The sequence below is a fragment of the Mobula birostris genome, chromosome 6 (assembly GCF_030028105.1).
Source record: "Mobula birostris isolate sMobBir1 chromosome 6, sMobBir1.hap1, whole genome shotgun sequence".
Taxonomy (NCBI): Eukaryota; Metazoa; Chordata; class Chondrichthyes; order Myliobatiformes; family Myliobatidae; genus Mobula; species Mobula birostris.
The window spans coordinates 70,150,417-70,177,907 of NC_092375.1; the positions used below are offsets into that span (position 1 = coordinate 70,150,417).

Sequence of the window (27,491 nt, forward strand, 5' to 3'; positions counted from 1 at the left end):
TAGTATCTCTCCTGTAATACCATGGGCTCTCGCCTTGTTAAGCAGTTTCATGTGCGGCAGCTTATCAAAGGCCTTCTGAACATACAAATACGCAATATCCACTGAATCTCCCTTGTATATCCTGCTTGTTAATTCATCAAAGAATTCCAACAGAGATTGTCAGGCAAGACCTCATCCTTAACAATCAACTTCAACACCAATGTCAGGCTAACTCAATAGGTTTCAACAGGTACATTTAATATCAGAGAGAAGTATACAATATATATCCTGAAATTATTCTTCTTCGCAAACATCCACAAGAAGAGAGGTGCCCCAAAGAATGAATGACAGTTAAATGGTAGAACCCCAAAGCCCCCCCATTAGCTCCCCCTCCTATTCATACACGGCAGCAAAGCAACGATCTCCCCAGCAACAAAATCCTACTAATTTTTTGCTCATAATAGTGATAATCATGCTCTCTCTTTTGCTTTTCTGTTGCTTGTGTCACCCTGCCTGTAGAATACTTTTCTTCGGGATATGTATATCTATCCTGTGTAGTCCTGGATGTTCCCAGAAACCCCAGTGTTTGTTGTTCTGCCATCAACCCTGCTAATGTTCCCTTCCAATTAACTTTGGCCAGCTCCTCACTCATACCTATATATTTTTCTTTACTCCACTGTAATACTAATACATCTGACTTTAGCTTCTCCATCTTCAATTGCAGGGTGAATTCTATCATTTTATGTTCACTGTCTCCTATGGGTTCCTCTACCTTAAGCTCCCAAGTCAAATCTGGTACTTTGCACAACTCCCAATCCAGAATAGCCTTTCCCCTGGTGGGCTCAATCACGAACTGCTCCAGAAAGTCATCTCATATGCATTCTACAAATTCTCTCTTTTGGGATCCAGCATCAACCTGATTTTCCCAATCTAAGTCAAGTGAAATACACTCTGGCCCTCATTGACAGGTCAGTGGTTTAAAGAGTGAGCAGCTTTAAGGTCCACTGCATCAACAATCTACCCTGGGCAAATACATTGATGCAATCACAAAAAAAGGCACACCAGTGGCTCTATTTTGTTAGGAGCTTGAGAAGATTTGGTATGTCACCAAGCAATCTTGCAAATTTCGATAGAGATGCCTCATGGTAGTGGTGAAAGGAGAGCATGGCCTGGTTGTATCATAGGCACAGGATTGCAAGAGGCTGCTGAGGGTTGCAGACTCACCCAGCACCACCAGACTGTAGTCTCAGCCACCCCTCCATTGAGAACATCCTCAAGGGGCAGTTCCTCAAAAGGGAAGCACCCATCACAAAGGACCCTCACCATCTAGGACATGCCTACTTCTCATTACTGCCATCGGGGTCACTCAGGAAATAGTTGGTAGGCTTCATGATCAATCTCTCGAAGCACTTCATTACAGTGAATGTAAGTGCTGCTGGACTATAGTCATTGAAGCAAATTGTCGCATTCTTCTTGGGCACTGTTGAAATGAGAGGCTGAAGATGTCCATAAACACCTCTTCAATAAGTAATTAATTATAAAGAATATTATTTGTACTGAATTGGATGTTCTTTTGTTTTTGTTGCTCTGTCTACTTGTCCATTTCATAGAAACATAGAAAACCTATAGCACAATACAGGCTCTTCAGCCCACAATGCTGTGCCAAACACATACTAACTTTAGAAATTACCGGGTTACCCATAGCCCTCTGTTTTTCTAAGCTCCATGTATCTATCCAAGAGGCTCATAAAAGACCCTATCGTATCCGCCTCCATCACCATCACTGGCAGCCCATTCCACACACTCACCACTCTCTGCATAAAAAAACATACTCCTGACATCTCCTCCGTACCTACTTCCAAGCTCCTTAAAACTCTACCATTTTTAATTTGTTTTCTCTCCTTTTCTTACCCATGTATCCCTACCTTGATATTATTTTCTGTACTTAAGGGTTATTTTTGTAACATGTTACTGACCAATCATCTGCATTAAAATATATTTGAATTTCCGTTGAATCTTCATTCTATTAGTTCTAAACTTGTAGGCAACAAACATTGAACACCTGGACTAATCTCGTACATATCCCATCAGACTCTGCAGCAAAAGGCAATCAATTTCTTTGAAGAACCAAGATCTGATATTCTGCCCTCTGCAATTCCCAGATAGGTGATGGATGTAATTGAATGTAGAAACTCATAAAAGGTCAGTGGAACTAGGCTGCGACAGGCTGATCTGGGAAATGATATGGTTTCAAAGAAACATAATGTATCAGGCTGCATTAACAGAGGGATGGAATATAAATGAGAATGTTCCTTTACTACATATAGTTAGGACTAATATAGCTCTGGTCAGTCAAAGGAAGACCATATTTAAAAATCACATATCAGGATTTAGGTACAGAAGAGATATCAGGGGTAAGTTTTTTTTTTTACACAGAGTGGTGAGTGTGTGGAATGGGCTGCCAGTGACAGTGATGGAGGCAGAAACATAGAAAACCTACAGCACAGTACAGGCCCTTCGGCCCAGAAAGCCGTGCCAAACATGTCCCTACCTTAGAACTACCTAGGCTTTACCCATAGTCCTCTATTTTTCTAAGCTCATGTAGCCATCTGGGAGTCTCTTAAAAGACCCTATTATTTCCGCCTCCACCACCGTTGCTGGTAGCCCATTCCACACACTCACCACTCTGTGTATATATAAAAAAAAAACTTACCCCTGACACCTCCTCTGTACCTACTTCCAAGCACCTTAAAACTATGCCCTCTCATGCTAGCCATTTCAGCCCTGGGGAAAGCCTCTGACTATCCACACAATCGATGCCTCTCATTATCTTGTACACCTCTCATCTTCCATTGCTCCAAGGAGAAAAGGCCAAGTTCACTCAACCTATTCTCATAAGCATGCCCCCCAATCCAGGCAACATCCTTGTAAATCTCCTCTGCACCTTTTCTATGGTTTCCATGTACTTCCTGTACTGAGGCGACCAGAATTGAGCATCGTACTCCAAGTGGGGTCTGACCAGGGTTCTATATAGCTGCAACATTACCTCTCGGCTCTTAAACTCAAGCCCACGATTGATGAAGGTCAATGCACTGTATGCCTTCTTAACCACATATGATAGGTTCTTTTAAGAAACTCCTGGACAGGTACATAGAGCTCAGAAAAAAGGAGGGCTATGGGTAACCCTAGGTAATTTCTCAGGTAAGGAAATATTCGGCACAGCTTTGTGCGCTGAAGGGCTTGTATTGTGCTGTAAGTTTTCTATGTTTCTAGGATCAAAAATTTAAAGCAATGTCTTCTATCATCTGAAGAAATTTAGATTACTTAAGACTTAATGAGAGAACATTGATATCTTCCTTTATCTAAACAGAATTCATACTAATGATGAGGCTAGATTGGATTAGATTAGATTCAACTTTATTGTCATTGCGCCGAGTACAGATACAAAGTCAATAAAATGCAGTTAGCATCTAACCAGAAAGACAAGGAATAGTGTTATTTACAAAATAACTGCAAATAAGAAGTAAGTGCTACAGCACACAAATATAAAAGTACTGAGACAGTACAATATGGGTGCAATACTTCTTAGCGCTGTGATGTGAGATTCAGCAGGGTCACAGCCTCAGGGAAGAAGCTCTTCCTGTGCCTGCTGGTGCGGGAGCGGAGGCTCCTGTAGTGTCTACTGGATGGGAGGAGAGTAAAAAGTGAGATGCATCCTTGATAATCCTTTTTGCCCTGCCCAGGCAGCATTTATGGTAGATGTGCTCAATGGTGGGCAATTGGGTGCCGATAATCTGCTGGGCAGTTTTCACCACATGCTGGAGTGCTTTGCGGTCTGATACGGGACAATTGCCATACCACACTGAGATGCATTTGGTGAGTATGCTCTAACTGGTACAGCAGTAAAAGTCCGTCAGTATCCTGGGACAGAGGTGAGCTTCCTTGATGCTCCGCAGGAAATAAAGGCGCTGTTGCACCTTTTTGATCAGGATGGAGGAGTTCAAGGACCGGGTGAGATCCTCGGAAATGTGGACACCAAGGAATTTGAAGTTATTGGTTGTGGACAAGTTTTCCCCAGCCCTTTGCAAGAGATGGGAAGATGGAGGCAAAAGTCAAAAATTTGAGACAAAAAGAAAATCAAACAGAACCGTTTCATCTGAACTGTAATAGAGTTGTGCAGAGTGAACCTTTGAAGGCAACTTATTCCTTTCTGGCAAAAGAGGGGGGAAAAAATTCTATCACCTTGTGTTGTTGAGAAGAACAGCATTTATTGCATGACTCGCGTGCCCTTGAATGAGAGAGCCGCCTTTCAGAAGCACCACAGTGTTTGTGATGAAGGTACTCCCAAATTGATTGAAGGGTATTACCAGAAGGTAAGATTGTATTTTAAAGGAATTTGGGGTTGTAATGACATTTATTGTACCAGTTGACTGGAGAATAACAGGTTAGGTGAAATTCATGGAAAGTTAACAAAACTCAAAATTTAGTATTTTACTCAAATAGCTGTGCTCTGTAGAACTTGACTAATCTCTACTATTGTAGAAACTATCTATTCGTGCTTTCTATTTTCAACCCAAAACTCAACAGCCATAGGTAAGAATATTGAGCTGAGATTTTACAGGAGTCAGGGGTTCTCTCTCAGGGTGCAGGTTATTCTAATCTCAGCCAACCCTGTAATGTATGGATCTACAGTGCCTATGAAAAGTTTTCACACCACCACCTCCACCACCCCGCCCCTGGAAGTTTTCATGTTTTACAACATTGAATCACAAAGTAATTGATTCCATAATTATTCACCCCCCCCCCACTTTAATATGACATCACTGGTGTAGCTAATAAATTTTAGAAGTCACATAATTAGTTAAATGGAGATCTGTTTTTGGAGACCTGTGTACAGTCAAGGTGTTTCAATTGATTGTAGTGAAGTTGTATCTGGAAGGTCCAACAGCTGGTGAGTCAGTATCATAGGGTGAAAACTACACCATAAAGACAAAAGAACAGTGCAAAAAGGTTATTGAAAAGCACAAGTGATGCACTATCAATTACTCCAAAAGACTGGAAGTAGAGTAAATACTGAAAGGCTTTTATTAGCAGCAAGATGTGACCTCGACCATGCTGAGTGTCTGCCCTGGACTAAGGGAGGAGCAGTGGCACAATCGCCTTTATTCAGGGCTCAGTCCGCAGAGGGGCGTGTCCAGACAGGTAACCCAGTTACAACATATATGGGTTACCACAACAAGTCAGGAGATGGATCCAAAAAAATTACAAAGTCACTGAATATCACTTGGAGTACATTTAAGTCAATCATCAGGAAATGGGGAAAAAATATGGCACAGCCATAAATCTGCCTAGAGCAGGCTGTCCTCAAAATTTGAGTGACCATGCAAGAAGGGGACTAGTGAGGGAGGCCACCAAGAGAACAATGACAATCCTGCAGGAGTTACAAGCTTTAGTGACTGAGATGGGAAAGACTATGCATACAACTGTTTCCCAGGTGCTTCACCAGTCACAGCTTTATGGGAGAGTAGCAAAGAGAAAGCCATTGTTGGGGAGGGGAAAAAAAAAGCTCACATGAAATCTTGGCTGGAGTTTGCTGGAAGGTATGTGTGAGACTCTGAAGCCAGCCGGTCTGATAGAACCAAAATTGAACTATTTAGCCATTTTTTAGGTCCAGGGATACCAGTCGCTACACGGAATCCAGGCGTGAACTCTGGAAAGCCATTAAGGGCACCAAGAGGCAATATCGAGCCAAGTTGGAAGCCCAGGCTAACCAAAGGGATGCCAGTAGACTATGGCAGGGTCTAAATGAAATCACTGGGCACAAAGAAAAGGCTGGGAATAACAATAACTGTGGCGCTTCTCTTCCGGACAAACTTAAAGTATTCTACGCAAGATTCGAACAGAAGAGGAGCGTCACGCTCCCTCCAGATGAACCGGACCTGGTGGCATTGAGATTCATTGTCACCGAGGAGGACATTAGAAGGGCCTTCCTGAAGATAAATCCAAGGAAGGCGACGGGCCCAGATGGTGTCACAGGACGGGTTCTCCGGGCCTGTGCAAGCGAGCTAGCTGGAGTGTTTGCTGACATCTTCAACTGCTCCTTGCTTCAGTCTAAGATCCCCTCATGTTTTAAGAAGACAACGATAATCCCAGTGCCGAAGAAAAGCAAGGTGGCATGCCTGAATGACTATCGACCTGTGGCTCTGACATCAATTGCTATGAAGTGCTTCGATTGATTGGTTATGGCACACATCAACCACATCCTACCGGTCAACCTCGATGCTTTGCAATTTGCCTACCGGAGCAACAGGTCAATGGCAGATGCCATCTCTCTGGCCCTACATTCCTCCTTAGAACACCTGGAGAATAAAGATGCATACGTAAGGATCCTTTTAATTGACTACAGCTCTGCCTTTAATACAATCATTCCAAATAAACTGATTCCTAAGCTCTGGAACCTGGGCCTTAGCACTCAGATCTGCAGCTGGATCTTCAACTTCCTCACAGACAGGACCCAGGCTGTAAAAATAGGGGACAAGCTCTCCTTTACAATCACTCTGAGCACCAGTGCCCCACAAGGCTGTGTATTCAGCCCCCTGCTGTACTCAATGTACACCCATGATTGTGTAGCCAAGTTTCCATTAAACTCAATATATAAGTTTGCTGATGACACAACAATTGCAGGCCTTATCTTGGGTAATGACGAGTTAGAGTACAGAGAGGAAATTAAGAACCTGGTGGCATGGTGCGAAGACAATAACCTATCCCTGAATGTCAGCAAGACGAAGGAACTGGTTGTTGACTTTAGAAGGAGTAGCGGACCGCACAACCCAATTTACATTGGTGGTGCGCAAGTGGAACAGGTCAAAAGCTTTAAGTTCCTCGAGGTCAATATCACAAATGACCTGACTTGGTCCAACTAAGCAGAGTTCACTGCCAAGAAGGCCCACCAGCGCCTTTACTTCCTGAGAAAACTAGAGAAATTTGGCCTGTCCCCTAAAACCCTCACTAATTTTTATAGATGCACTGTAGAAAGCATTCTTCTAGGGTGCATCACAACCTGGTATGGAAGTTGTCCTGTCCAAAACTGAAAGAAGCTGCAGAAGATCGTGAACACGGCGCAGCACATCACACAAACCAATCTTCCGTCCGTGGACTCACTTTACACCACACGCTGTCGGAGCAGTGCTGCCAGGATAATTAAAGACAAGACCCACCCAGCCAACACACTTTTCGTCCCTCTTCCCTCCGGGAGAAGGTTCAGGAGCTTGAAGACTCGTATGGCCAGAGTTGGGAACAGCTTCTTTCCAACTGTGATAAGACTGCTGAACGGATCCTGACCCGAATCTGGGCCGTACCCTCCAAATATCCGGACCTGCCTCTCGGTTTTTTTGCACTACCTTACTTCCCATTTTTCTATTTTTTATTTATGATTTATAATTTAAATTTTTTATATTTACTAATTTTAACTATTAATATTTTTAATATTTGTAATCCAGGGAGTGAGAAGCGCAGAATCAAATATCGCTGTGATGATGGTGCGTTCTAGTACCAATTGTTTAGCGACAATAAAGTATAAAGTATAATTGCTATATAGTTGTGCACAGACACAACAAACTCGTGATGAGTACGAACCTGAATGTCAGAAAATATCACGAGCTGCACCTACAGTTACAGAAAGAAACAGTGAGAGTTAAACAACATGAGAAAGCCGTTATGGACACTAACAAAGGAGTATGTCAGTAACAGTGAAAGATGCACTGAAGATAAAATGAAAATAACATGGCAATTGCTTCAATTGGGAAAGTTGATGAACTTGATAGTGCTAAAGAAGGATGAGAGTTGTATATTGAGAGAATTGAACTGTATTGTAACACGAATAATGTGGAGGAGCAAAAGAAAGCCCCTACACTTCTTAGCTTAATGGGCCCAAGAACATAGTCTCTTACACAACCTAGTAACCCCTGAAAAGCCAGCAAGCAAGACGTTCGATGAAATTGTTACAATTTTACAAAATCACTTGAATCCTAAACTGCTAGTAATAGTTGATTTAGATTTTACAAAAGGAACCAGGCAAAGATGAAAGCATTTCTGAAAACATTGCAGAACTGTGCAAACTTTCCCAGTAGTGACTTTAGAAATGGACTTTCTGATGCATTAAGGGACAGGTTTGTATGTGGCATGCATAGACGAAGCACTCAAAAGAGGCTACTGTTTGAAAGAGACCTAAACTTAAAATGGGCATTGACTATTGCAATATTGTTAAGAGACTGCAACAGAGGATGCAGCAGAATTACAGAAGAGGTTAGAATGTGAAATGCACAAAACATCCCTGAATGGTGCAAGAAACCAAAGATGTTATTGATGTGGCAAATCCTCCCATAAAGCAAATAACTGTTGGTTCAAAGAAAAAGTCTGCAGAAAGTGTCACAGACAAGGTCACATAGAGAGAGTGTGCAAGGCAGACAAAAAGCACAACTGAGTGAAAAGTCTCAAACACAAAACTAAGCAAATGCATAAAGTTACTGAATGCAAAACAGAATCAGACAACATAGAGTCTGACAAAAGTGAACTGTCATGCCTAGAACTACATAGTATAAATGAAGCAGATCACAAAATCATCTGGATCACTATAGATGTGTCTGGTGGAGCTGGATATATGGTCATATTTGTCCATAGTTTCAGAGGCTGACTACGTTTTCTAAGATATCATGAGAGAAGACCTCAGTGATGGTAAAGACCTACACAGGCTAAAAAGTGTCTCTGAAAGGCAAACTGAAAGTAAATGTGACATATCCAGGCCAAATGCAACAGGAAGTTTTATGTATTGAAAAGTGGAGGGTCAGCACTTTTCGGGCATGAATAGTTGAGAAAAATCCAACTTCACTGGCACTCAATCAACCTCTCAATGTGACATCAAGAGGCAGTTGCAGCCCAAATGGTAGCACTAACCAGAGGCTGTTGTAGTTGCTTAATAATAATGAGAAGGTGTTTGAGAAGGGAATAGATAAACAAATCAAAGACTTAGCAAAAAGCTGTTCAGGATGCCAAAAGTTTTAAAAATACTCCCTCACAGGCAATGTTACACCCTTGGGAGTGGCTGTCTTCACCATGGCATAGAGTACGTATTGACTTTGCTGGGCCATTGATAGCCTCCCATGTTTCTGATCTCTGTGGATGCTCATTCAAAATGTCCAGAGGTTATATCAATGAAGTTAACCACCTCTGAGGACTACCTTTGCCAGAAACTGCTTACAAGAACAAACTGTGAGTGACAACGGGCTGCAATATTTCAATCAGCTCCTCACCACCCAACAACAAATAGGTTAGCTGAAAGGTTTATCCAAACCTTCAAGAAGTCTTTTAAAGTGATGGACAAGGAGGACATTTCTCTGCAGCACAAGGTGGACAACTTCCTTTTTGTGTACCAGAACTCTGTTCATGTGACGACAAATCAGACACCTGCAATGCTGTTCATGAACAGGGATCTGAGATCTCACATAGACCTCCTGGAACCAGACCTCTGGAGAGAAGTTCAGAAGAAGCAGTTCAGCCAGTTGCCAAGTGAAGCAGCAAGGAGCTTCGAGATTGGACAGGAAGTCCTAGTGCGTGATTACTGAGAAGACAAGTGGACACCCAGTAGGATAGCTACAGGAACTGGACCACTGATGTACACAGTGGATGTTGGAAATCAGACATGGAGATGTCATGTGGACCAGATACTGGATGCTCAACTGAAGAACACAGCTGAGTCAACTGCATCCAACAAGATGTACACATTACAGTTACTGGTCTTGCCTTTCAGTGATGATGTTACTGACAGCAACGTGACACCGGAAACCGAGAATGTTGTTTTAGGCCAGAAACCTACCAAACCTGATGCCAGGGGTGCTATCCTGAAAGAAACAGACCACCACCCAAAAGACTCTTCTTTAGAACTGTGACATTAGTATGAAATGTTATTGTGAAAGCATGTTTATTTGGAATATGGGTTTACAAAAGGGAAGTTCCTTTTTCATTCCTATCAGTCACCCAGATTCTCCTTTCTATTGTTTACATCTCTCCTCCCAGCCCATTATGTATATTTATTGTCCATCACCACACACTTAACCACCTGGGTTTCCTCTCCTTTGACCTACCCTTCCTGTTCCATCTGTTCATCATCATTCCCTTGTTTCCATCCATCACAAGCCAACCTTTCTCTAAATTACAACCTTCCCTCTGCCCCACCAGTCTGACTTCATCTGACCAGTGCCCCATCTGGTTCCAGTTATCGCCTACCTGCCCCTGTCTAACTTTGCCCCTTCTCTCCTTTATATTCTCTCTGCATTCTCAGTCCTAACTCAAGGTCTCTACCTGAAACAACGACTATTCCTTTGCCTTCACAGATGCTGCCATGCTGCAGTCTGTTTTTCACTCCTGATTTGAGCAACTTCTGTCTCTTGTTGTTTGCATGTTGTGTATGGCTTTGGCCATTGCACCTAAAGAAACATATACTTTCATTGGAGGTGATGTAATATAGATTTACTGAATTGATTCCTGAGATGTAGTCATCGAGGTGAACAGCACAAAAAGGGGCCTTCCATCCCATCATTTCCATTGGCAAACTTTTTACCTTTCTGCCCTAATGCCATTTGCCTGCGTTTAGTCAATATCCATTCTATGACTTACACTCTCCATTTAAAAGAATAGGTATCTTATTGCACCACTACCACCTCTGGAACAAGTTCCAGATATCAATAACTGTATGTATAAGTTTAAAAAACAGTCTTTGAAATCCAAACAAGAACTTCTACCTCTTTTAAAACTATGCTCTCTAACCTTTGGGGGAAGAATACTTCCCTATATACCCTGTGACTTTTATAATTTTATATATCTCCTCAAATCGCTGCTCAGCTTCCTATGCTCCAGAGAAAACAAACCCAGCCTGTTCTTTTTCACTCCAAAACTAATATTCTCAGATATAAGCACCATCTTAATGAATCTCCTTTGTATTTTTTCCAGCGGAACCACATCCTTTCTCTAATTTTGTGACTAGAACTGCGCACAGTATTCTGTGAGGTTAGCCATTGTTTCATAAAGGTGCAACTTAATGTCACAACTTTTATATTCTGTGCTCCTCGCACACAAACGAGCTGAGCATGACAAAACAGGTTAATAGGGACTATGGACGAGAACCCCAGAGTCCCTGTTTATCAACATTCCTTATTTCCCCACCAATTACTGTGTATGTTCTATCTGTTTTCTACTGCAAAGGGTATTACTTCACTCTTGTTAGGATTAAATTCCATTTGCCATTGCTTGGCACAACTTTCCTTTTGATCTACATTCTGAAGTAGCCTTAAATAACCATCAACACCAAGTTTCATGTCATTCACAAACTTACTAATCACACCTCCTACATTCACATGCAACTTGTTAATACAGATCACCTCACCTGTGCCTAACAAAGATGCAAGAAAATCTGTCAGGGCCCTTTGCTTCTCAAAGCAATCTGGGAAGGATGTCATATGATTCTGGGAATTTATCTATCCTTAAGCATCCCATAATATCTAACATTAACACTCTTTAACACTGGTTTGCTCCAGGTAATCCACCTACCCTCCCCTGAACTCACTATCTTCCAAGTTCTTCTCCTTGAAGGAGATGAGAAGTGTTCATTTAGGGCCTCACCCAGAGCACCTGACTCCACATTTAGATCACTCCTTTGGTCCCTAAGGAGACTTATTCTCTCCCAGGATTCCCTCTTGCTCCCCATATATTTATATAATATTGTGGGATCCTCCTTAATCTCATTTGTATGGATATTTCATAACCTCCTTTTTGTTTTCCTAATTTTCTTTTAAATTTAGAGATAGTGCCAAATAAGCCCTTCTACTCTTCCCAGCTGCGCTGCCAGCAACCCCCAATTTTTAACGGGACAATTTTCAGTAACCAGTTAACCTACTAACTGGTATATCTTTGGAATATGGGAAGAAACCAGAGCTCCTGGAGGAACCCATGCATTCCATGGGGAAACGTATAGCATCACTGTTCCCAAAGTGCTTCTCTACCAACATATCCACCTTCCCAGTTTCTTTTCAGAAGTTGAGGTTGTGTATAGCCCCATCTTTATTGGTCTCAAACTTATTTCTAGGCTGTACTTAACCATTCTGCCCTATGTAACCCATTTGTACTAAAACAATCATAATCAATGTTGTGAAAGTTAAAACCTACCATGCGGTGTTTCAATTTTTTGTCTATTTCTCTATTTCACACTGACTATTATGAGACATATAGTTTAACCCCAACAAGACATTCACCCCTCTCTTATTCCTAGTTTCTACACATAGAGCTTCATTGGACAACCTCTCCAGGATATTGTCTCTAAGTCATGCAATTCTGTTCTCCCTAATCAATAGTGTGATTTCCTGTTCCCTTTTGATTTCCCCTCTCCCATGTCTGAAACTTCTGCAATGTAGAACATTAAAAAAAGAAGCTTGGATGAGAATATATAGGGCACGGTTAGGACGTAATAGATGACAGTAAAATTGGTGTTGTAGATGTTGAAGATCGTTATCAGGAATTACAAAGGGATTTTGATCGGGAATGGAAATGGGTTGAAGAATGGCAAATGGAATTTAATTCAGATAAGGGTGAGCTGTTGCATTTTGGGAAAATAAACTAATGTAGCAATTTCACAGTCGGGACCTGGGAATATTCATGGAAGTGACATAGCAGACAAGTTGGTGAATAAGGCTTTTGGCATGCTGGCCTTCATCAGTCAGGGCATTGAGTGTAGAAGGTAGGTTTTTATGTTGCAGTTGTATAAAACAGACGAGTGAGGCTGCATTTAGAAAATGATGTAAGTTTTGGTCACCCTATTTGTAAGAAAGATGCCATGAAGCGAGAAAGAGCACAAATATTTACAAGGGTTGTTGCTGGGACTGAGTGATGGAGAGATTGGGTAGGTTAGGAATTTATCCATCGGAGTGTAGCAGAATGGGTGACAATCTTACAGAGAGGTGTATAAAATCACAAGGGGCATTGGCAGTGTGAATGTGCACAGTCTTTTTCTTCAGGGTTGAGGAATGGAGAACTGGCCAGCATAGGTTCAGGGTGAGGAGAGAACATGAGAGGCACTAGCTGCTTGTGCTTCTTGCTCTTTCTTTCTGTATCTGCTGTGTGATCACTCACTAAATGTGCCATCCAAGTAGTTTCTGCATCCTGGATTCTCTATAATAAATCCAACTGTAATTCCATCAGCTCTAAGTATCTGACGAGTGCTGCAACAGCATGTACCTGCTGTAGGTATAGCCACCTTCCTGCAGGAAGGGAACACCATTGCCCCAGCTTCTCTATCCTTTACCCAGGTCCCTTCTACTAAGGGAGCAGAAGGAAATAATAACTTCTTATCAGATCACTACTTTACCAAAGCCCAGTGTTCATCAGACTCCATGCTTTTGACCTCAAAAACAGCTCTTCAGCCTCACAACCTCTCTCAAAATGGCTGCTCCCAAGATAAGATGGTCGTTTTATCAAAAGAAAGTAGATTGGAATAATATTGGCTAATTAGAATTTTGTGGGATGAGAAGTGATCTTATTGGGAAATTCAGGCTTGACCTGATGGATACTGAGAAGTTGTTGCCTCTGGCTGAATGAACAAAAACTCGGAGGCAGTATTCAGGGATAAGCTTTCATCCATTTAGGGCAGAGATAGGAACTTTCCTTAGACACATGGTAAATATTTGCAATTTTCCACTGTGAGAAAATTCCTGATGCTCAGCTGCTGAGTGTAAATATTGGTTATCAAATAAAACTACCGATGCCGGAAGAACTCAGCCAGTCAAGCAGCATCTGTGAAAGAAAAACCTGTTAATGTTTTGGATTAATGACCCTCCCCTTAACTGGTTTCTCTTTCTACTACTGCTGCTTGATTGGATGTGTTCTTCAGCATTTCTCTTTTTGTTTGTGGAAATTGGGAGGTTTTTGGACTCTGTGGAGATAAGACAAGAGTCTTTGAAGAAGAAGATCAACCATGAACTTGCAGAATGGCAGAACAGGCTTGAGGACTTTACGGCTTGTTCTTGCTGAAATTTCCAATGTTCTTGATAATGAAGCTGTTATAAATACAAGCTTGTTTCCACAGGGTTGTAGATAAAAACATTTGTTGTTGCAAGTAGCTGCCTTAGGTTGGAATTATCGCTCTCCCTCTGATGCTGTTATTCCAGGTGATTAGCAGAACAACAGGAAAGAAATGAAAAAAAAAGCATCAAAAACTGACTAATAGGCTGATTGATATTCTATACCATATGTGAGTAAAATGGAATTTAATTCAGAAAAAAAAGGAGCCAATATATTTATCAATCTATCATATATATTTAAGGGGAAAATAGGAAAACCATCATTTACGATAAAAACTTTTTGAAGGAGTAGAAAATCTGAAAAATGTAGGATTGAATGAAAAGTAAATGGATAATTATTATCTGATGTTTGAATAAAGCATGTTGTTAAAGCATTGTGGGCAGAAAAAGGTGATTCCTGCTATGCTGAGCTGCAGTCAAAGACTGAGATCTCGCAAATAAACACTATATTTTACAGAAATCAAAAATTTCAACCTATGAGAAAATGTGGGCATTCATGAACAGTCGAAAACAAACTGCTTTGTTGAAGAACAACGATGAGGGAATTCAGCGTGTTCTCACCACTGACTATGCCTTTCTGATGGAATCAACTAGCATTGAATACGTCACTCAGCGTAACTGCAACCTGACTCAAATTGGCGGACTCATTGACTCCAAAGGATATGGTGTTGGAACACCTATAGGTAAAACAATGTTTTAACCTTTTAAATTTTTTATGATTTAGAAAGTACAGATTCAAAATGCCATGACTTAAGAGAAATCTCACAGGGAAACACACACACCTACTTATTTCCGAATGGCATTTCTGTTGGTGGCCTTGGGTTTAAGGAGGATAGGGATTGGCTGACATCAGATGAGTGCATCAACAGTGATTAAGTGATTTAAATTTTAAAAAAATGCTTCCCTTCCAGAGAATGACTGCCTGAATTTTCATTTTACATTTTCAAACTATGGGGTTTTTAGCCATTGGTGATTGTAAATAGCATTGAAGCATTCCAGTAGAAGGGGACTTAGTATTCAACCTGAAGTAAGAGAATGCAGAACTATTACTTTTGGATCACGACATCCTTTGAATCATTTTTAACTCATCAATTCCTCTCAAACTGGATTATTTATTATATACTGTCAGGACAAATTTGACAATGTAGTGCTCCAGGCCGAATAAAAAGAACATTGTTTTTGGCATAATCATCCCTTGAGTATATTAATATTGGATTAACGTTCATCAATAATTCTAGCTATTTTTATCAAGTTATGTGGTAATATCGAGGTGCTAATTATGTTTCTACTAATGGTTGGACTGCCTTTTTCTCTTTGGGGAATTTTATCTTAAATTCATGTTAGCATTACTGATGCTAGTTCTGAGTCTGGATAAGTTTATTTACACAAATTTAAATTCTGGATACTGTGGTGGGATTCAAACTTGCATCTCCAGATTAATGGTCTAAGCCTCCAGCTACTGTTCTAGTTACATGAAAACCAAAGTAATCATATCCCTGAATGCCAAATATACTGACATTTATTTTTTGTTAGACAAAAATCTACATTATTAGAACCAATTTTTCTTAGACCAACAATATTTTCAACTGTATTAACAATTTTCTTAGTGTAATGATTTCTCTGTGTAGTCTTCATTTTACATCATTTCTATTTTGAACTTAAAAGTTTAAATTGTGTTTTCTGAGGCATCGTTACTGAAATTTCACTCCAAGCGAAAATAGAATTTGATAGCTTAATTAAACATTTCATTTACCAGATCAATTACTATATAGTTTTTTTCAGTTTGGTGATTTTTATCAAGTGAGTTGTGTGATGATGTTGTATAGAAGAAGTTCAATTTCTTGCCTGTAATAAAAGTAAACATAAAACATGATCAAAAATATTAAGACTTGGGATTCTATCTTATTACTAGATGCTCCCCCTGGATTTCAGTAAGCAAAACTGAAGCATTAAAATGGCAAAAACAAGGCAGGCCAATTCATTCATTGCTCTCCTGCTCATTGAATGACTTTAAAATTTGGCGTGGAAAAGCCTAAAATTTAACGTTTATCTTTGCTCTAATTTTCTCCATTCTCCCAGTTTCTGTAACCACCCATAGCACTACAATCCTTCAAGTTTTCTGAATTCCTCCAACTCCACTCTGTTACTTAGCTCTGATATTCTTAGTCCCAGTACTGGCTGGCAGTGACCCAAGGAACCAAACATTTTAATTCCTTCACCAGCTTCCTCAGTTATTACCCCTCAGCCATTAGGCCCTTGAACCAAAGGGGAAACTTCAGTCAACTTTACTTTATCATTGAAATGTTCCTGCAACCTATGGATTCACTTTCAAGAACTTATCACCTCATGTTCTCAATATTTATTGCTTATTTATTTCTTATTATTATTTCTTTATTTCTTTTTGTGTTTGCATAGTTTGTGTCTTTTGCACACTGATTAATCACCCAAGTCAGTATGGTCTTTCATTGATTCTGTTACCATTATTATTCTATTATGGATTTATTGAGTATGCCCACAAGGAAATGAATCTCAGGCGTGTACATGGTGACATGTATATACTTGGAAAATAAATTTACTTTGAACTTCCTTTCCTCCAGCAAACCACTTGAAGAACTAAACTAGATTGTACTGGAATCAGGCAGAAATAACTTACACCTCTTGATTTGCTGCAAGGTGTACGCAGAAATTATGCTATGACATCATTTCTACCAATTCCATATCTGGCCAGCAGCAGTTCCAGCTGGTTAAAGCCACACTTAGCTTTCTGAAAAGGGATGATTTATGACAGGAACTGACAGGAACTGACACTGAATGTTATTCAAAAGACCTTTTGGAAAAGTTAATGGGAGCAGTCGGCCTGATTTTCTAACATGACTCTGTAAGGCAAGGTAAAGAAGAAGAGAGAGTTTTCCTGATGGAAACCAGGTGCCCTCCAAATTGGAATCTGGCAAGAACTATTGAGAGCAATGGGTGAAAGCCAGCTGCAGAATAACAAGTTTAATTACCAAACGTACAGCCAAGGTCAGTGAATACATTAGCACACGCCTTCTTCCACCGCCGTAACATAACTTTGGCTCACTTCCAGTGCATCCCCTTCAATCAAACAGTGCTGACTACTTTGAACCAGTGCTGGCAGCTGGTGAAAGATGGTACTGTGGCCCCACCCAAAATCAATAAGCATACATTTTGTGCTATTCTAACATTGTAGGCAAGTCACACATATGACAGTAGCATGGACAAATACTGATCAATATTGTAGAATCACCACAAAGGCCATGGCTAGAAGTGGTCCAGGGAATATTCAAAGTCACAATACGCTTGTCTGCAGTCCTCTTTCCCATTTCCTTGTCATTCCACATGTCCACCTGTTTCACGAGCTTTAGATGGTATAAACATGCAAATGAACATAGACGATCCATTGTTGGATTGCCAAAGTCATATTTAGCAGCACTGAAATCACATCAGCATTGCCCAAGAATTAATGTCACAATCTGTCTATTCAACATGCATCTGTTGTGCATTAGCATCTAATACTCCTTCCTTTCTGAATATGGCAGATGGTGCAAATATGTTAAAAGTGTACATTGGCACATTGCAAGTTAATCCTACACTTACACTTACAGCTCCAAAAAACAAACCCTGCAGGGCCAACTTCCATGGCCAAAGTCATTGACAAAGCTTTTGGTCACCTGCCCTTGTGCGTATCTTGTTTAATAACCCTGTGCTGATGCTCATAAGACACCTCACAGCAATAAAGGCACTGTATAATTTCAGTTCTGTCATTCCCCAGTGGTGTTTTAACTTTCCACCTCATGAGGAATCATATGCTCAGATAAACCAAATCATCCAAACAGAAGAGGAACACATGAGATTTTCCAGCTAAGCCTCCACTACTATTGATGGGGAAAAGGCTTGCAAAAAGTCATTTGTGACTTGGTGATGCCTAGGAACGGGATAATACTGTGGTCCATTTTACTTTTACAAAAAATATTTCATAGCCAAATCAGGATGCAAGCGATATGCTGGTAAAAATTGGCTCTTTTCTCTATCAGAAATGATCATTACATGAAATGCTAACGTACCATTACATGAAGTCATCAGACCATTTTCATCTTGTTGTTCAGTTACTCCTAGCTGAATTAGTTGCCCCAGATCTCCTCCAAATGTGTCGCAGGAGTTGTCAGCCTACTTGATAGTTCTATTACAAATAAGTAATGAGTAATAATTCATTCATAAAATATAGTTTAACTGTTACTGTTTTGAAGTACAATTGCATTGTGTAATTCTTCTTTCTTACAGCATGTAATGGACTACTAAATTTTCAATTAACTTTATTTAACAAGAAGCCACTTCTACCTGATGCATTTTACCAATCCACATTCCCTGTTTCTAAACCCACTTTCTTTGATGTGTATCCATTTCTCTTACTGGCATTTTATCTCACTCAAATCCCAGTCTCTATTGTACTTGTCCTGCTCAACATTGACTTCCTAGTTTGTCTACAGTTGTGGTCTTCCTCAATATCTTTTTTTTTTTTTTTGCAAATGAAAACTGTTTTCTTGATATTAACTAAAATATGGGTTTTCTTTGTTGACTATTCTGAAGTATTTTTCATTGCTTTTTAAAAACACTTCTCTTTTCCTAGGCAAAATAGATTTTGGGGTTCTTCTGACAGCCTTCTGTTTCAGCTCATCCCACAGACATGGGCAGATCATTCGAATGGTGTGGCATGGTGTTCTAATACATATTATTGCAACTTAATCCATTTTACTAGATTCAAAATCAGATTCATTTATTTATCATATGTTCATCGAATCTTACAGTGAAATGCATCATTTGCATTAAGAGCCAGTACAAGCGAACGATGTGATGGGGGCAACCCACTGTTATGTTTTATTACTCCAGAAGCTAATTGAAAGAAAAGCACAGGAGCAGGGGATACTCATGTACTTAGTTTCTTTTCAGGTTGATGTAAGAAACTGGAATGGCTTTACAAAACTTGGTTGTGGCATTTTCATTTGACACTATTTTACTGTTGATATGTTTGAGTTTTCCAGTGCCATCTTTGAACATTGCTGTGGCATCATCCAGTAACTTTCTTAATTCACTTTCAGTTGACTCTGTTACAGGGGGTGTGACATGAAAATGGTGGATGGATCTCAAATCAAGTTGTAGTTCTCTCAGCCAATGACATCCCTGCAATGCGAGCCCTCCTGTTTTTACCATACACAAGCTCAATGGAGCTTGTTGGTTGTTGCACTTCACTGTTACAAGTGTCATTCCCTCAGGAGTTATCTTTTCTTTAGTATAGGTTCTTAGTTGGATATCTGCAGGCCTCAGTTCAGTATCTTTAAAATGATGTTGAAACTCATTTTGTGGAATAACTGAAACAGTCGAGCTAGTGTCTAATTCCATTTTAAGTAATTTGCCGTTTTTTCTGGTATAAGCCACATTGCTGGTCTCTTGTTAGTTTTCGCATTGTAAATCTCAAGTCTACACAGTCCTATGTCATTCTCATCTTTATCAGATTTTTTATCAATAGCATGCAGATTAGGTCTCATTTTGAAAATACAACTTGATTTTTTAACTTTTCCTATTCCCTGTGCAGTTAATTTATTTTTGTCTGCCCAACATGCTCTTTGTATGTGTCCGAATTTGTGACATTTTCTGAAAGCCTTGCCTTTAAATCTGCATTGGCCTGCTGTACGTGAGCCGCCACCACAACTGTAACGCAATGTGTTTGGTCAGATGGGTTTCTGCTTAGACATTAAATTCTGTTCACGCTCATTTTCATTCCTGGCTGGAACTTAGTTGAGACTCTGTCTGCTGTTTCCATTGATACAGTGGTCTCACCTTCTCTTTCAAGTGCTTCAGTTAGGAGCCATTTTTAAATCTCTCTTTTAAGATTCCTCAAACTAAACGATCTGTCAGTACATCATTAAGCCCATCACAGAAATGAAAATTCTCAGACTATTTCTTCAATGAGCTATGTAAGCTGAAATGATCTCCCTTTCTTTTTGATTCCTCTTATGAACCCTAAAGCATTCTGCAATGAACAATATTTTTTGTTCTTAATGTTCCTACATTACTTTCATGATATCAGTAAAGCTTATTTCGCTGGTTTAGTTAGGCCAGCTAAACTTCTAAGCAAACTGTGTGCTTTTCCACCCACTGCACTCAGTAAGACTACCATCACCTATTTCATTTACTTCAATATAGTGCTCAGTTCATTCAGTTTACACCATCCAGTTACTTGTTGTGCAATCGAATGGCTGATGCAACCAGACATTTCTGCTTTTTTAAAATTTATTATTATTATCACCCAGTACTCACTTTTTATGAGCCCACATCCATGCATCCATTTTCTGCCTGTTTCCTTAAGGTTGTTATAGCTGGGAGTGGTAGTGGAGTCAAGCTCCCACTACCTATTAAATGCTCCCAATAGCGTGTGACTCAAATAGCTTCTGATAACCAAGTCCAGTTCCTGGCCTTCACATGTGACTTAGCTACTAAGTCTGGCGAAACCATTTCTACTGACAGGAGAAGGGGCTAAATAGGCCATTGGCGCCTTAAAACCAGTCACTTTCCGGCAGATGGGTCTCATCAGCCGTGGTTGGCAGCTCAGCTAGGAGAAGGAAAACTCTGATCTCAAATCTCTGCATTCAACACTGAATGGCAAATCCTGCGATTCTGCCGTGAGTGAGAGCTTGCTACATGGGCAACAACTTGCTCTTCCTATTGAATTGCCCTGGCTTGTGTACCTAGACAGCTAGGATGTAACATCCATGGTCGACTCTAACTGATGGAGGCCTCATCATCTGCCTTTTTTTTTAACTCAAACATCTCTCTCCCCTTCTGAAGAAAAAAAGTGATTCCACAGATAGGTAGTCATCTTGGGTTCATTTTAAAACTTTCTCATCACCACTGTTACCATAAGACAAAGGAGCAGAAGTAGGCCATTCAGCCCATCGAGTCTGCTCCGCCATTTTATCATGAGCTGATCCATTTTATCCTATTTAGTCCCACTGCCCCGCCTTCTCACCATAACCTTTGATGCCCTGGCTACTCAGATACCTTTCAATCTCTGCCTTAAATACACCCAGTGACTTGGCCTCCACTGCTGCCCGTGGCAACAAATTTCATAGATTCACCATCCTCTGACTAAAAAAATTTTTTTGCATTTCTGTTCTGAAAGGGCGCCCTTCAATCCTGAGTCATGCCCTCTCGTACTAGACCCCCCCCATCATGGGAAACAACTATGCCACATCCACTCTGTCCACGCCTTTTAACATTCGAAATGTTTCTATGAGGTCTCCCCTCATTCTTCTAAACACCAAGGAATACAGTCCAAGAGTGGACAAACGTTCCTCATATGTTAACCCTCTCATTCCCGAAATCATTCTAGTGAATCTTCTCTGTACCCTCTCCAACGTCAGCACATCCTTTCTTAAATAAAGAGACCAAAACTGCCCACAGTACTCCAAGTGAGGTCTCACCAGTGCCTTATAGAGCCTCAACATCACATCCCTGCTCCTATACTCTGTTCCTCTAGAAATGAATGCCAACATTGCATTCGCCTTCTTCACTACTGACTCGACCTGGAGGTTAACTTTAAGGGAATCCTGTACGAGGACTCCCAAGTCCCGTTGCATCTCAGAACTTTGAATTCTTTCCCCATTTAAATAATAGTCTGCCCGTTTATTTTTTCTGCCAAAGTGCATAACCATACACTTTCCAACATTGTACTTCATTTGCCACTTCTCTGTCCATTCTTCCAATCTATCCAAGTCTGTCCATTTTCTCAGCACTACCGGCCCCTCCACCTATCTTCATATCATCAGCAAACTTAGCCACAAAGCCATCTATTCCATAATCCAAATCGTTGATGTACAATGTAAAAAGAAGCGGCCCCAACACGGACCCCTGTGGAACACCACTGGTAACTGGCAGCCAACCAGAATAGGATCCCTTTATTCCCACTCTCTGTTTCCTGCCAATCAGCCAACGCCCTATCCACGTATGTAACTCTCCCGTAATTCCATGGGCTCTTATCTTGTTAAGCAGCCTCATGTGTGGCTCCTTGTCAAAGGCCTTCTGAAAATCCAAATATACAACATCCACTGCATTTCCCTTGTCTAGCCTACTGGTAATTTCCTCAAAAAATTGTAATAGGTTTGTCAGGCAGGATTTTCCTTTAAGGAATCCATGCTGAGTTCTGCCTATCTTGTCATATGCCTCCAGGTTACGTTTTGTAACTCCAGAAACTAATTGAATGAAAAACAAAGGAGCGGGAGATACTAGTGTACTTAGTTTCTTTTCTTCAGTGAGATGCATACAAATGATGCGGTGATGCACTTCCATAAATTTGACCAAACCCAGCTGCCAACATCTTTCAAAAACTAGCCATATATAAAGGTCACTGAAAATAAAAATGGCCCACACTACAGAATGGACCACTTGGGTCATACAGACTCAATCTTATGATTAACAGATGCAGTTATCTTCTCTACTTTGTAAATGTCCATTGTACTTTCCATCCATGTGTTTAAAGTTGGGCTCTCTGTGATAACCATTTCCTGGTAAGAGTCTTTTTACCAGCCACCAGCAGTATATTCATTAAATATTTATCTCTTTTCAACCATTCTTGAGGTAAATACCCAAAATATATGGTCTTACTTTCTAAGGGTATTTCACATTTAAAAATATCTTGTAGGGCATTGTGTATCCCACTCCAATAGTCTTTGATTATGGGGCAATCCCAGAAAACATGATAATGGTTTGCATTTTGATTTCCACAATTTCTTCAGCAAACAGGGAGGTTACTATCATAGTGGGATTTCTGAGAGGGTGGAATAAAAGATCTTATCAAGTTTTTCCATCCAAACTCCCTCCATTTCTGTGAACTGGTACACTTCCATTGATACCTCCATATTATTGTCCATTCTTCCTCAGATATAATTATCCCTCCTTCCTTCTTCCATTTTGTTTTAATGTATGAAGTTAAATGTGTTTTAAAATTTGACAAACCCTTACACACGCTTGAAATGATTCTACTACCGTTATCTGAATTATATGCTTTTCTCAATGGCTCTATCAAACATGTACTTGCCTTGGTTACGTTTTTAACCCTCCGATTAACATACTGTCACATCTGTAGATACCGGTAAAAGTCTTGTTTTTCTAATAAGTGTTTCTCTTTAAGCATTTCAAAACTGAACAGTGTTCCTTCTTTCATTATATTGCAAAGAACTGTTATTCCTTTAGCTGTCCAGTCCTTAAATCTAGCATCCAGTTTATTCGGCGTAAAATCTGAGTGATATGCACACCATTTAAGAATTGCAATATCTCCCTCTAGTTTATATTCTTTTATAATAGTTTTCCATATTTTAATAGTCCATTTCACCCATGGATTATCAATAGTATTTATGTACCTTTGAAGGTTGTTATCAGCCAAAATTGCCTGTATGGGAATGGGAAGTATCCCCTCCTCAATGTTTTTCCATTGAGCATCATATGATGGGTTGCACCAACATATCACAGCTCTCAACTGTGCTGCAAAATAATCATCTCTAAGAGAAGGTAGGCCCCATCCCCCCTTTTCCTTGGCTAATTGCAAAGTTTTGAGACAAACTCTAGACCTTTTACCTTGCCATATATATCTTGATAACATTTTGTTCCATTCATTGAATTGATTCTGATTAATCACTATTGGTAGGGTCTAAAAGAGATATAATAGTCTGGCCAATATATTCATTTTAATAGATTCAATCCGTGAACTGAGACTGCAAAAAAGGAATTAGATTCCATCTTGTTATATCTTCCTTAATTTTTTATATATAGGCTGATAATTGCATTATGATAATTTTGACAGATGTTTTGGCATAATGATGCCCAAATATTTGAAAGACTCTGTTTGCCATGCCCAGGGATATCTTCTTTCAATTTCTCTTGGTGGGCTATAGTTATACGAAAGTAATTGGGTTTTATCTATGTTGATCTTGTATCCTGATAATTGACCATATTGTTCAAAGGATTGCATCAATTTAGGTAAAGAGTACGTTAGTTGCCCTAGATAGATCAAAATGTCATCTGATAACAGGCCAATTTATGCTCTGTCCCTTTAATAGTAATTCCCCTGATATCTTCATTTTGTCTGATGTATTGAGCTAATGGTTCCAGATATAATGCGAAGAGTAGCGGTGACCATGCACAACCCTGTCTCATGCCCCTTTCTAGGGTAAAACTATTTGATAAATATCCATTGATTTTAATCCTAGCAGTAGGGTTGTCATATAGTGCCTGTATAGTTTTAATAATTCTGTCATGGAAACCAAATGTATGTAAAACTCTGTAAAGAAAATTCCAATTAACCGAATCAAATGCCTTTTCAGCATCCACGACAAAACGCATTCTGGAGCCAACACTACTTTTGCCAAGTACATTGCGTTTTGAGCAAAGCTTTTCCATTATTACTTAATCATTTCATTACAATATGGTTACATATAATTGACCATCAATCATAACTGTCATAAAATTAATCCTTTCTTATCCACACATTACATCAAATAAATTTTCAGCAAACACTGAGAATGATTTTATTTGATAATACTTATTTTAAATTAAAAATGAGAAACACAAATATTGGAACCAAATTCTATTGCAATGCTTTGCAAGGCATATACTTTTAAGGAGACCAGCTGCTGAAGTTCTATTAAGTTTACCTACCGCATATAAAAGGGCCAAGATAGAAAGGACCTGCAGCGAAGGTTTCCAACAGTTGGCGAGTCTAAGACCAGAGAGCACAGCCTCAGAAAGAAGAACATCCCTTTTGAACAGAGATAAAGAGGAATTTCTTTTGGCCGAAGTGTGGTAAATCTTTGAAATTGATTGCCAGGGATGGCTTTGGAGGCCATATCATTGGGTATATTTAAAGCAGAGATTGATGGGTATCCAATTAATAAGGATGACAGGGAGAAGGCAAGAGAAGTGAATTCTCCTCCTTCAGCTCCAATGTTTTACGGCCTAAATTTATCACTCAGAGCCTTTTTATACTGTTTAAAAATTGCAATTACATATTTGAAAAATAACAGTCAAGATCTCTGATTTGTTAGATGCAAAGAATCTGCAGATGCCAGCGATCCAAAGCAACAGATACAAAATGCTGGAGGAACTCAGCGGGCCAGGCAGCATCTATGGAAAAGAGTAAATAGTCAACATTTTGGGCCGAGACCCTTCTTCAGGACTGGAAAGGAATGAGAGAAATCAGAGTAAGAAGGTGGGGGGGGAGGGGAGGAAGAAGTACACAATGGCAGGCGATAGGTGATACTGGGAGAGGGGGAGGGTGTGAAGTAAAGAGCTGAGAAGTTGATTGGTGAAAGAGATAAAGGGCTGGAGGAGACAAAATCTGATAGAGAATAGAAGATCATGGAAGAAAGGAAAGGTGGAGGAGCACCAGAGGGATGTGATGAGCAGGTAAGGAGATAAGGTGAGAGAGGGAATCAGGAATGGCAAAGGAAGGGTGGGGGACAATTATTGGAAGTTTGAGAATTGATTTTCATGCAATCAGGTTGCAGGCTGCCCAGACAGTATGTGAGATGTTGCTCCTCCAACTGCGTGTGGCCTCATCGTGACAGTAGAGTAGATTATGGACCTTTTCCATAGATGCTGCCTGGCCTGCTGAGTTCCTCTGGCACTTTGTGTGTGTTGCTCCTATTTGTTGGTGCCTGTTTTCGATATGTAACAAATTCAGTTACCTTCATATTCTGTCTTAATGTTGTATCGAAGCCCTGATTTAGAAGTATGACCAGTAGTTGTTCAAACAACAACTGGGAGGGAGGCAGAATAAGGGAAATTATAGGCCAGTTAGCCTGAACTCAGTGGTTGGGAAGATGTTGGAGTCAATTGTTAAGGATGTGGTTTCGGGGTACTTGGAGGCACAAGATAAAATAGGCCAAAATCACCATGGTTTCCTTAAGGGAAAATCTTGCCTGACAAATCTGTTGGAATTCCTTGAGGAAATAACAAACAGGATAGAAAAAGGACAATCAGTAGATATTGGACACTTTGATTTTAAGAAGGCCTTTGACAAGATGCTGCAAGTGAGGCTGCTCAGCAAGGTAAGAGCCCATGGATCCCCCATGATGAAATGGCGATGCAGACTTAATGGGCCGAATGGCCTAATTCTGCTCCTATGTCCTATGGTCTAATTCCAAAGCATGTTCCATTTACTTCACATTTGTTTAATTTACATGTCAATTAGCACGTTGAAGATTCTTTCATTTATATTTGCACATTTTTCACAGTTACTACTTTCTTCCAGAATGGTAAGTTGTAAATATAAAGTATATAGAAAAAAATGGTCAGCAATATATGTTGCCAGTACTTTGTTTACCAAGAGCATTTGATGATTAAGAAACACTGCAGAATGCATTTTAAGCAGTTTCTCCTACTGTAGTATTTTTCAAATGTTCACACAACATGCTATATTGCTAAGAGTCATTGTGATGAATGCCCACGGCATTCTGTCTAACGTACATCATGATTATGGATGAAGTGGACAGCTGGGTAACTCTATGTTCATCCATTCACTGATTTATTGGAGTTGACCTTTGAAGCATCTATTTTTCTTCCTTCAAAGTTTCTGTGGACTTAGCTAGCATTATTACTCATGGAAGTCTACTCTTGGTGGTAAACACATTGCATAAAGAATCTCATAATCACAGTGCCAAGCATTCAATCATGAAAGTAGGTTTGAGATATATTCAGATTATGTTTTTCATTCTTTTCTGATCTCTCTAATTTAATATTTCCTCACCATTTTTCTAACCTACAATCTGACTACCTCCACTTTTCTCTCCCTGTAGTTATTCTCTCTTAACATGACCACCATCTCCACCCTCTTTTCTCATGTTACTGATGCACACTGGGGAAAATCTACATTAGCCAATTGGCTTATCAAGCAGCATGACTTTGGAATATGGAGAAAAATAGCACACAGCCAGCACCAGAGTTCAGCACACTTTGATCCTGATTTATTTTTTCTCTAGCTTTGGTAATATAGTGTGATTTCTCAATGGCTTCGCTGATGGATACACCATTCTGAAAACCAACATTGCCAACATTTTTGAACTTTTCACTTGGCTACTTTAGCTTTTTCCACATTAAATTTTATTTTTTTATGATTCTGCTTCTTTACACTTTTTAATCGCATTTACTCAATAATTCAGCATCCTCTGAACCCACTGTGATTGTTTGGTGTCATCTACACAATTTGTTCATTTTATCTTCTGTTTCCAACTTCAAATCGTTCTTGAAAATTAGAAATAATGAACCCAACAATTTCAAAAAAAAACCCAAATGTAAACAAGTTTCTTTACACAGTATCTTTGA

At 39.9% G+C, this 27,491-nt stretch overlaps 1 protein-coding gene across 1 annotated transcript in view; it reads left to right on the forward strand.

Annotated features, from left to right (window-relative positions):
• LOC140199091 (glutamate receptor ionotropic, kainate 1-like) overlaps positions 1-27,491 on the forward strand; it is a 369,321-nt gene that overhangs the window by 323,179 nt on the left and 18,651 nt on the right. The window contains exon 14 of the mRNA XM_072260588.1: positions 14,560-14,785. Coding sequence (XP_072116689.1) covers positions 14,560-14,785 — 226 coding nt within the window. The remainder of the gene's footprint in view (positions 1-14,559; positions 14,786-27,491) is intronic.